Raw genomic sequence first — 12,240 nt, 5'->3', positions numbered from 1 at the left:
CTAATATTAAAAAATTTTATTCAATACTATTTTTTTAAAATATTAAAAAAAAAATCAACCCCTTAAAAATTACTGGTGGGCCCCAAGTAAAATTAAAAGCAGTCTATAGCCCGCGTAGCTACCCCTGGCGCTGCCGTTTACGAATCCAATGGCTAGATAATCCGAATTATTATTACAGCAAATAGATGCCAATCAAGATGGACTGGTCAGTTTCGAAGAGTTCATGGAATGGTGCCAGAAGGTAAGCGATATTGAAAGTGTATTGATAAGTATTCATCGACGCCGTAAAACCGAAATTTGTAACTTCGCAGCCTCAAAGCAAAACAAAACAGCTTTCATTACTCCGCATTTAAAAAATTATCTGCCTAAGAATATTTATTTATTAACGAATCATATTTTCGCTTCGCAAAAATTAATAAAATCCATGTAAGTCTGTTTTTCGAAACGTATTTTGAAGCTGGAACCTGCGAATTTATGGCTTTCAAGCGTAAAATTAAGAATATTGGTTTATTTATCTGGTATGAGATATATTATACAGGGTGTTTCAAATGAATATGCAAAAATTTTAAGGAGCTGTAGGGGTTGAGTTGAGAAGTATGCCTGTTTGTTTCCCATTTTCCTAAGATGAGTTAAAAGAGCGCCAGAGAGCTTCAAAGTGTGGCCTACTAGCCCCTGGAAGTAGGCTGCAACAAGCGCCAAAAAAAACCTTCCGCCACCGCTGATTTTAGTGTAGAATTTTTTTGAATTAAACTTTATCAACTTCTTTAAATACTGTTCAAGTTACCTCGATTTGTTTACAAAGTCCTTTTTTTACCCATCACACGAACCCAAACCTTAATGTTCGCGTTTCCCTGCTGCTTGGTTTGGCGCTTGCTGCAGCCTACTTCCAGGGGCTAGTAGGCCACACTTTGAAGCTCTCTGGCGCTCTTTTAACTCATCGTAGGAAAATGGGAAACAAACAGGCATACTTCTCAACTCACCCCCTACAACTCCTTAACATTTTTGCATATTCTTTTGAAACACCCTGTATAATTTAAACATTAAGTTAATCGAAAAATTAAAATAGTTCAAAACGAAAACGCAAATTAACCGAATTTTGTAATTACTTTGTTGTCTTTACAAAAAGGACGAAACTAGAACGAAAAGTTTGTTCATGCTAGACACGGTTTTGTGACAACACAGCCGGCCACCAGGGGCGGGAGAGTCCTGGTAGGCGGATAAACGGGGATGAACCAAAAGGCGCGGACGCAAAACTGTCAGAAACTCGACCGTTTTAACCCATGCACATCCCCCGGTTTTTCGAAATGGAAGACACGACCGAGGCTGACATTGAAACCGAAGGAACCAACAATTCCAAACCGAGGACAGTCCCCAATTTCTCCCCCAACAAAAACAATGAAGCGGAACAAAAGTAAAAAGACTTCCAAACGCAAAATATGGTAAAACAAATTATCAAAGATTCACCGTTATCCTTTCAAAACCTATTATCACCCAGCTATGCATAATTAAAATTAAAACTACCCATACCTTCGAGACTTTTTATACTTAATAACCCTGTACATCATTCGATCTGTATTCAAATTGCTTTAAAAAGATTAGATTCCGAAAAACGATGAGAACGTGGATTCTGGTGATTAAATATTCATCTAACTTAATTTTAAATTAGTAGTACAGTATTTGAATCTGTTAAATTGCGCCGAATCCCATTCGACCGAACCCAATCCCATTCGACCGAAAAAGACGCACTTTGGCGGATTTAGGATTCGTTCTAATAGGATTGTCCCATTCGACCGAAAAACCCGCACATCTCCGGGTTTAGGATTCGGTTTTATCCGTTTCAGCATCTGTCAGAACAGCATGCAGTGTTACCTAACCTAACCTAACCTAACCTCACCTAACAGACTTGAAAATATATTAAAACGCTTCCATAAAAAATCAAAAGGAGTAGAAAGAAAAACTTTTTTTTTGCGGTCGCTCAATTGTGAATATTGCGTCGGTCGATTAGAAAAATACAAAACCCGCCTTTGGGCTAATTTCATCAAAAACATTGGCGGAATTCGGTCTAATGGGAATTCGGTCGAATGGGATTCGGCGCAATGGGAAGATACCCAGTATTTTTGTTCGTTTTTTTTAAACATAACAACCGTAAGAGATTGAAATTTAATTAAATTTTATAAATCAAAAACATCTGACGTCAATTTTCATTTGCACCATTAGTTAATTACTAATTAACAACAAACAATCAGGTCGGCTAATACCCAAGGCACCACCTTAGGCCCAAGTCATCTAGCGACTTATAATGCCTTTAAACAGGTGACCGGGTTAACTAATAATAACTAATTACTGGTAAAAACAATTATCACTTTGGCATCTGAATTAAAATTTATATTAAATTAGAAATTTAAAACACGAAATAAATGAATCTAAATAACTTAATGAAGAGTTAAAACAATATAAATTTGAGTCACTTAACTAATTAATTTTAACTCAGTTTCTGTAAATCCAAATTTATAAATAAAAAAATAAAAAAATAGGAATTTACGTTTCGCAATTCTTATTCGAAAGTCCTAATGGTGCAAAAAAAATAAATTGACAAAAAGTTTTCTTAAAATCGTAAAATTGAGAAAAGAATATAATAAAATAGCGAGCGTAAAAATCGCGGGTGAAGTTTGTGATATGGCTGTGATACCAAAATAATGGAAAAATGATGTAAAGACAAACCAAAAATTGATTAACCCAGTTAATAATAATTGGCTCGTGGACAAATAAATCAAATATATCTAAAATTATTATTTAATTAAATCAATCGAAAGCGTTTCTATATACTAGCCTTCAACGAATGGTGTTTAAAAGAATCCTAAAAAACATCCTTGCATTGTTAGCACCGTGTGCCAAAAAAAAAATATTTATCGAATAAAATATGGTAGTTAGCGGCTCAATGAAAATTCAATATTTCAATAAACTAAATGTTTTTGCTTCCAGTAAAGGGGGAAAATGATAACTATTTTCCTCCCTAATTATATTTAAATAAAATCATTTACTTTTTAAATGTACCATTACGTTTTTGTCATCGCGCAAGAATTTCTCTTTAAAACGCGTCACTTAGCGCAGTCTCTGTAAGGACTTGAATGGTTGTTAAAAATTTAACTTATACCAGAAGGCTATAGCGTATGTCCCGAAAAAGTAAACAAACCGTTAAAAACAACGTCAAGGGTGCGTCGACATTCTCAGGGCGACTTTTTTGACGTATCGAATTGGAGATCATTATCGCGTTCACGGCTTTAAAAGTTGACGTATACCCCGAGAAGTTTACCGCAATGCTGTTAGGGTAATATTATCTAGGAACCTTTGGTCTCGCGTTAGATTTTAGCTTTCACTTTTGTGGGACATAAGTGCGAGCGTAAGTTCACTTTTAGTTTACTGAGAAATGCTTAATTTATCTTTCTTACTCGAGTTTTTACTTTGGCTAAAATTAGCGTACTTTTTAAGAAAGCGCTTCCTAATTAACAAAAGTGTCGATGTATTCTGACTCTAAATTTATTCTCATCGTGGTACCTGGATCATACGCATAAACCCAGACTGATAAATGAAGTCGTATCTAGCAATAACCAATGCAATTTTTAACTTTGGCTAAATTTTAATTCAATATCGGACTTTTTTTAGAGCACCCATACTTCTGAATTTTATTTTAGATATAGATCAATTTACAATCATTAAAGGGCAAAGACGATGTTAAAGGGTAAAATTCATCCGATGTAACGTGGTGATGTCGTTATTTGTTAGTAGATGGCGATCTGATAGCAACATGACGTCTTAATTTTGATTTTCAGCGATTGGTTGAAAGTTTTAAGTATTAAGTGGAGAACGGTTTTGTCGAGATTTAAAATACCAAATTCTCTTCCCTGATTGGATAGTTTAAAATTGTATTATAGTGCCATCTATGGCGGAGAGTGTTAACTACAGTTAAAATTAATTTTTAATTTAAATTACAAAAATTATATATTTTAATAAGAATTTAAAGTACTATAATTTAGTAATTAATTAATAACTTTTTAAAAAAGTTTATTTTTCATAAACTTTATAGTGTCGCCATCTAACTCAAACATGATTAAATAGAAAGGTACCTCGGGTGGATTTCGCCCCTTTTTGCATATTTCCCTGTAGGCAATATGTGAATGCGTTTATTTTTACTATTATTCCTGTATTTAAGGAATAGAAAATGAGTCTGGAGACATTTGAGACTGCTCTCAGAGAAATTACGAACTACCCAAAGTCTCTGAGAACCGCGTTTATTTCCGTTTCAAGACAGATGATTAGCGTCAAAATACTACGAAGAATTTTTAGTATTTTGACGCGGTAAAGACAGTTAACTATTTTCGTAATGAACCACTCTAATGAATGTTATCCAGTTTATCAATAAATTTGACTGAAACCGAAGCTCCTAATGAACCCCTTTTGCTAAAATCTGTCACCATTTCTAATTTATTAACAGATTTGTCGCGACACCACGAATGTCATTAGAATTTGATAGAACTGTTTGCTGTACGGTAGCGTAATATTTACTAGTGCCACAAAGTATCTAATATACCTCTTAAAGAGAAGTATTGTTAACGGCTACTTTTCTCGTAATGGATACATTAAACACTTCTACTAGTAGGTGGTTTCTTTTCGCTTGTTCCGGGATTTCGGAGTAGGGTAAGAAGGGTAAGATTATGACGTCATTTTACTCCGATTCTGCGGTGGCGAATAGTTGGGAGTCGGAGTAAAAACGTTTTTCCAAAATGGCTGCCTGTGGCCTTTTTAGCAAATAAATTCTGGCTAATAGACGACAAAATCCGATTTACTCTCTTTACACCTCCTTTTCAGAAGGAGTAAAAAGAGTAGCCCTAATACTCCGGAACAAGCGAATAGTTTATGGGCCGGAGTAATTATCATCCCCGGAACAGGCGAATAAAACGTTTTAGGATAAAAAGAGTACACTTTTAGTCCGAGAACAGGCGAAAAGAAACCACCTACCTGATCACTTCCATTTTTCAATGTGACAACATTTTTTGAGATTTCTAAAAAAGCTACTATCAAACTACTATCTAGGATATATGTAGCAAGGAAAATTTTGAATAAAATTGTAAGGTCGTACCATAAGTTAATGATACCTCTAAGTAGACAAATGGCTATGCTGCCTATGGCGGATATGCTTGTGCAAATCGACCTATGTCTCTCCGTACTGCGTATCAAAGTAGCCTTAACATACACTTGGAACTGCCGAAGCTGACGTTTCTTTATCCCGTTTGGTGCAAGGCTAGCTTGAACTTCCCCAAAAGAGATAAATTTCGGTATTCCCTTAGAAAATTCGTTCCCCCCGCAGAGGCTTAAGAACATCTTTTTTTGCTATTGGTGAATTTCTCTCAGCCCAATATAGTTTCATTCTCGACCGCACAGCGGCGCTGGGTCCGAGATATTTTTCAAATCTTTCATATTCGCGGGAATCGGAGAGACAAGATTTGACATCACATTTTCTGGACAAAGATTCCACCTTGAAAGGGCTTATTTGTCTACTTAGAGGTATCTTAACTTATGGTCGTACCAATTCTATGAAATAGACCATTCGAGTCGGCATAGCCCAACACTGTTCTCTAGACCCTATTCCGAGATTTGACCTCTGTCTTAAAACGCTGAAAACAGTTCTACTACAGGTACGCCATGACCTTTGTTTCAGTGCTATCTAAATTCGTCTATAATCAGCTAGACTAATAGTCGAGCCATCAAACGACATTCAATGCCTTTAAATCAGGTGGCAAGGTTACAACGCGTAGGTGGGTGGTGTCACGCTAGCCCATAGCTCCCCACACTAACTTTTACCGTTTACCTTAAAATCCCCTTTAAACCGTGGGGAGAGAACTTGCAAACTCAACCGAGTTTTCACCCAATACCACGGACTGTGATCGAACCCGGCTCCTCTCGCTGCGAGGCGAAAGGGCTAGCCACTCCGCAACGCCACCTACCTACGTCGATGAATTAGAACAGTTAAGTAGACGAAAATAGTTCCCAAATTTACCGTTGTGTGGAGCTATTCCGATTAAATGGGTATATTAAGAAAGGTATCCGCTGGCTAGTATTTGCGGGTTACGGAATTAAATGTTTATAAAAACAAAGTATCAACCGAAATTTCTAATAACTTGTCGAGAAATATCACTTTTAAAAAGGTTTTTGCAAAGTTATTGTACATAATTAAGGTCGTAAATTTATTAAATGAATTACAACTGAGTATTTGTGTATTTTTACGTCGAATTTCAAAAAAGCGGATTGATCACGCTATTAGTAACTAGTGTCAAATGTAAGTAACACGATACGCTTGATATCTTTTAAAAAAAAAATTAAATCCAAAATCCATCTTTTGAAAGATTGGAAGTACTGGTAAATTAAAACCACTATGCACAAAATACACAGTTTTCTGAGAGAAAAAAAATATATATATATATTCATGTATATCACGAAGAGTTTCAACGGTTATTAAATTTGAAGAAAAATCTATTTATCCCGAAACCGTAAATTTCACGTTAGCTAGCACAAGAATGAACGGCAGGAGCTGTTGTACATTTTTCAATTTAAAAACGTTGTTTAAAATGAAAGAGAAATATATATATAATTGTACAGTTTTCCCATTTTACGAATAAAAAAATAAAAAAATTTGAAATTTAATCATTTTTGATTTTTATCATAAGTCACGTACTACAATTAAGTATGACAACTAACAAAAAAAATCACCACGGACAGGAGGATTCGCTGTATATCATCATAATCATCAGGGGCCAAGAATCTAAGGGACTCAATGTTCAGGCTTTAAAAAGCACGCGTGAATACTCGGAATAGGAAAATCACGGTTAATTTCAGTTCAATGTGGACAAACTTGGCGTCGCTGAAGTCGATTTCCGGCGTAGTTTCATAGAGAAGCTGGAGCGTTCACGTTCAATTTTGACAAACTGTCGGCGTTGTTGTCGGTTAATTGATTAGGCTTAGTAAGTTTTAGACCTTTTATTTTTGAAATTGGGCCATTTAAAAGTTTAAGTAATGGTAATTAACCATTGTGTAAAGTAAAAATAACCAGTAAAAGCCGCATATGGTAGAGGTTTTTTTTATGAAATTCACAGGAATCCATTTAATTTCTAAACTTAAAAAAATTAATGAACTAAGCTTAACCTAACTTTATCGCTCGTACTGTCGCCTTAGCCCCGACTAAACCTCTCGTAGTGATAGTTGAACAGAATTCTTGATTCGCTTCAAAGTGGCTGGTGTACCTCAGTAAGCCTTCAGATTTAGGCCACGCCTACCGTGTCAAAATATCGGGAACAGTGAGCCCCCTTAGATCCTTGATCCATGATATCATTACGTACTCTCAGAGGTAATTTACTTCTGGTACTCTCAAATTACAGATTTAATAATAGCATAAGTAACTTAATAAAAATAACTATAACAATTAGCAAACAATATCACCGAACTGATTTTCAGAGTTATTGCCCAATCAAGTTTAGTTCAGCACAGAGCCCCCTAGTGTCTAAATATATCCAAGACGAAATATATTACTAATAAGGACGATAATGTACTATAGGAAGCCTCATACTTATTGTTATAATGTTACTTACTTATGTTTGTATATATACACAGAGCAGCCAATTTCTTCCTTCCAGTTGCGCCGCGAAAGAGCAGCTATTTCCTTGATCCTTGTTGCTCCGAGAAAGAGCAACCTATTTCCCTATTTCTTACTTCCAGTTGTTCCGAGAAAAATCCACGTATTTCCCTATTTCTTACTTCCAGTTGCTCCGAGAAAAATCCACATATTTCCCAATTTCTTACTTACAGTTGCTCCGAGAAAAATCCACATATTTCCCTATTTCTTACTTCCAGTTGCTCCCAGAAAAATCCACATATTTCCCTATTTCTTACTTTCAGTTGCTCCGAGAAAAATCCACATATTTCCCTATTTCTTACTTCCAGTTGCTCCGAGAAAAATCCACATATTTCCCTATTTCTTACTTCCAGTTGCTCCGAGAAAAATCCACATATTTCCCTATTTCTTACTTCCAGTTGCTCCGAGAAAAATCCACATATTTCCCTATTTCTTACTTCCAGTTGCTCCGAGAAAAATCCACATATTTCCCTATTTCTTACTTCCTGTTGCTCCGAGAAAAATCCACATATTTCCCTATTTCTTACTTCCAGTTGCTCCCAGAAAAATCCACATATTTCCCTATTTCTTACTTCCAGTTGCTCCCAGAAAAATCCACATATTTCCCTATTTCTTACTTCCTGTTGCTCCGAAAAAAATCCACATATTTCCCTATTTCTTCATGTTGCTCCGATAAGAGCAGCTAATTCCCTATTTCTTACTTCATGTTGCTCCGATAAAGAGCAGCTAACTCCCTATTTCTTACTTCATGTTGCTCCGATAAAGAGCAGCTAACTCCTTATTTCTTACTTCATGTTGCTCCGATAAAGAGCAGCTAATTCCTTATTTCTTACTTCCTGTTGCTCCGATAAAGAGCAGCTAATTCGTTGCTTCTTGTGGCTCCGAGATAAATATCGGAGCCAGTTTTGATTAAAAAATATAAATATTGTTTTATTAAATTACAATCATCCTCATTCTGACAGCTCTATGCACATATAATTTTCCATTTGACTGTTCTATAGTGCCCTCGAGAACGACCCGATTAACTTTTCATGTTCCATTTGGTCCTCGGATCTGCCACGATCAATAATTTCGTGCTCCATTTATTGCTGTGGAGCACTATAATCTCGAAATTGATCTGTCCAATTCATTTTTAGCTCAACAATAAAACCGCTGGAGCTTTGAGCGAATCTCGAGCAGACAAATGCGAACGTTAATAGTATTAAGAAGTTATTAATTTCCAAATTGAGGGATTTAAGAAAATATAGCAATAGACTTTTGGATCAAATAGCCTATTGCCTAAGGGAACAATGACGTTACACGTGAAAACTATTTGACCATGAGCTGGAATTGATAATAATTTTGGAGCAACACAAGGCAAAACGCCATTAATGAAATCGATTTATAGTTCAAAGACCATTTTTTTAAAGAATTGAGCACCATAATTTTGCCAAAGAGAGGAAAATCTTCAAATCCAATTTCACAAAGTTTCTCCACCCCGAAATCGACCGCTTCGGGACGCCCATACACGAAGAATTTTGTCTCGTTTTGAATCATCCCGCGTAAAATATTTTAAAATAACTTGGTATCGCGATACTAGTGACATCTTGAATGGAATATGATTTAATAGTGATAGCCTAAATATGTAAAATATTTTACGTTAAAAAACGTTTAAGAAATAGCGAAATAAGTTTTCCTTAAGAGTTCTAACTGGAACGGTTTTTATTAAATTTCTTAAAACACAAGCTACCGTACGCGTTGGTTGATTTTTCTAAGATAGATGGGGATAAAATCGGATTAAACCAATTAGAAGAAAGGGGCTGTCTCGTGGGGGGAGCGAATTTTAAATAAACGGAGGAATTTGTAAAATGTGGAAGTTTGTATCCAACGCCTACATATTTCGTTGGTAATTTAGTACTCAATTATTTATTTTAGTTTTAACTAACTGTGATTATGGAGAGTAGTTACGTTAATTTTCTGACTAATCCGCAAATGATGCCAGTGAAAAGATTAAGAGATGAAAGTAGTCAACTTTTTGTCGAAATTTGTATGATGCATTTATCAAGAGCCATGGATTTAGCTGGAGATGGATTTGCAAATTTATTCACTCATCTAGCCCACAGTGACTCTAAATTGAAAAAAGATAAGCCATTAGAGAGAAAAGGTAATGTTGAATATGTTGAATAATTTACCCCAAGTTTGTCATACAAGGGTATGTTTGTTTGTTATTGTTTAGGTGTTATGAATGGAGCTCCGTTAACTCAAGAAGGAATATGTACTGTCTATCAATTGATAGAATATATCAGCGAAGATTTTAGTAATTTTATTTAAGTATTCCCCAAATTCAACTCCTTAACTAATCACTATTATATAACAGATGTGACCCAAGAAAGTATATTTCGTAAAGCTGGGAACCACGCTCGCCAGTTTCAATTGAGATTACTACTTAATAACGCTACACCCATAGATCTAAATTCCAAAGTTTTTAATGTCCACGATTGTTGCTGCGTATTAAAGAACTTTTTAAGTGATATGCGAGAACCACTTTTAACTACCTCACTATTTAGAGCCCACCTGAAAGTAGCTGGTGAATTATATAAATTTTAGAAACTGAAATGTTTTCAATTTTGACCTCTTTACAATTTCAGAGGAATCTGAACAGAGCCAAATTCAAAAGAGATTAATAGCTGTTCAAATCCTTTTCTTGCTGTTACCCGTTGAAAATTATATACTTCTACAGAATCTTCTCGGTTTATTGCTAAAGGTTGCGCAAAATAAGCGAAATCAAATGGGGGCTGAAAGTTTGGCTATAATTTTTGCTCCTCTTATTCTTTGTCCAAGAGAGGTTAGTTCTTTAGTAACGTGTAAAATTAAGGGCTCATCAATTAATAAAATTGAAAATTGTAGATCTCACCCCAAGAACTTCAACCCATGATCGCCAAAGCAATACCAGCTATTAAATTTTTGATTGAAAATGCTGAAAAACTTTTCAACGTGCCAAAAGATCTCATGGTTGATATAGAGAAACATCTCCAAGCTATTGAATCTGGAGCTATGGAACCCGTAACTTGTCTTCCGAGAGTTAATCTTTAGAAGTGAATTAACGATTTAAACCTTAATTTTAGAATGGGCCTGTGCAATCTAGCGTTGCATTTTGCCAACGACAACCTTTAAATCATTCATATACCACCAAACAAGTTGAAAGCTTATTACTCGATGTGCGAAATATGCCAAATTGCCCGCAGAAGAAACTATTCTTGAAAAGGGTTAATTTTGATTACATAGTTTAAAGTAACCAAAGACTATATAAACGCTTCGCTTACTAGACAGGCGTCTCCAAACAAAAAACCAGTTAACAATTTCGAAACACGAGAGAAGCCTTTGACCAGCCGTTAGAGGCGCCACTAGTAGCACTCTGAAGCGCTGGGAAAATTTTTACCAGCGGCTGCTATCGTATGCAAGTTGAGCCATTGAACACGCCAGTCTATTTAGTGAAGTGTATACATAGTCTTTGAAAGCAACTGTCAGCTCTATCATTGCCACCTGTATTACGATGAGGCCCTTGTTATTAGAGATGGCAATGAATTTAAGGGATTCTTTGAAAAAAACGATTTTACTGGAGAGCGTGGTGCTATCAACGGCACAGATCAAATTAGTGAAACCATTAATAATTATTATAATTAATTAAAAAACTTATACTCTACTTAGTGGACTTTAACCTACATTATATATCCCATATAAACTATATTGTTAAAAATTACTATAATTTAAGTTATTCACAAATTTACGAGCTAATCAACGGGAGGGTACTTTTAGGTTCCGCCTTTTGGGTCAAAATGTAGCTTAAGCATCTTGTTTTGATTTTGACGCTAGCAACATCTGTTGAAAAAGAGCTAATTCACGTCGAGCCAACACTTGCTTAAAGTTTAAAATAACTTTAAAATTCTAATTTTGGTTATTCCAAAATAGTACAAGGGCCAAAAGGGACAATTAACACCTGTAACTCCAACTAAGGAACGTAAAAGCAGGCATTTGCGGTCATATTCAGTTGGAGAATCATTAAAAGTAAGATTTGTGAAATTAGGAAATTGGTTTAATGCACAGTGTTAACCTATAGTTTAGTTTATGGCCCTAAAGGCGCAATCTGTCTTTGTCTAGCTGTACTATTGCATTAGTCTCGCTCTATCGCTTACTTAGCTATATATTTTAAGCAGAAAGTTTTGACTAGAAGTATCAAGAAAAAGAAATTGTCGCTGGAACGCCGAGCTACTAGTTGCGAAAGGCTACAGGTCTTTAGCTCTAAATTTAGAGTAAAAGGATGATATTAATCAAATATGTCAATTTTTGTAGGCTGGATTGACCCAAGCCATGGAACGAGCATCATACAAACATGTGTCTTCAAAACCCAACCCCAAACTCAGAGAGAACTTTTAAAGTACTCATTTTGTAAATTAAGACTGGAAATATTTTGATTTTAAATTTTTAAGTGGTTTAATGTATTTTTATTAGTGCCAATTAAAGTATTACCTTACTTATAAAGTATATAAGTTCTTTAGTTCAGAAGTATCACCGCCTAC

The 12,240-nt window shown here is 35.4% G+C and overlaps 2 protein-coding genes across 5 annotated transcripts in view; both read left to right on the top strand.

Annotated features, from left to right (window-relative positions):
• Window positions 1-2,407, top strand: part of LOC149948120 (Kv channel-interacting protein 4-like) — a 70,946-nt gene extending 68,539 nt beyond the window's left edge. The window contains exons 7-8 of the mRNA XM_090172988.1: window positions 179-241; window positions 1,127-2,407. Coding sequence (XP_090029114.1) covers window positions 179-241; window positions 1,127-1,174 — 111 coding nt within the window. The 3' untranslated portion in view covers window positions 1,175-2,407. The remainder of the gene's footprint in view (window positions 1-178; window positions 242-1,126) is intronic.
• A 7,001-nt stretch (window positions 2,408-9,408) lies between these two features.
• RhoGAP54D (Rho GTPase activating protein at 54D) lies at window positions 9,409-12,196 on the top strand. Of its 4 annotated transcripts, XM_090171736.1 has the most exons (10): window positions 9,418-9,539; window positions 9,599-9,827; window positions 9,900-9,980; window positions 10,041-10,250; window positions 10,312-10,508; window positions 10,571-10,726; window positions 10,789-10,929; window positions 11,633-11,728; window positions 11,875-11,952; window positions 12,014-12,196. In XM_090171736.1, the coding sequence occupies exons 2-10, from the start codon at window positions 9,617-9,619 to the stop codon at window positions 12,095-12,097; spliced, it is 1,254 nt and encodes a 417-aa protein (XP_090027862.1). In that variant the 5' UTR covers window positions 9,418-9,539; window positions 9,599-9,616; the 3' UTR covers window positions 12,098-12,196. The 4 variants fall into 4 exon arrangements, with proteins under 4 accessions (XP_090027861.1, XP_090027864.1, XP_090027863.1 ...); XM_090171735.1 differs by having other exon boundaries at window positions 9,409-9,827; XM_090171737.1 differs by having other exon boundaries at window positions 9,411-9,827; window positions 11,878-11,952.
• The last annotated feature ends 44 nt before the right edge of the window (window positions 12,197-12,240 follow it).

The sequence above is a fragment of the Leiobunum rupestre genome, chromosome 4, assembly GCF_980474605.1.
Source record: "Leiobunum rupestre chromosome 4, qqLeiRupe1.1.hap1, whole genome shotgun sequence".
Classification (NCBI taxonomy): Eukaryota; Metazoa; Arthropoda; class Arachnida; order Opiliones; family Sclerosomatidae; genus Leiobunum; species Leiobunum rupestre.
The sequence above is the reverse complement of the archived record's forward strand: the minus strand, read 5'-3'. Positions and strand labels throughout refer to the sequence as shown.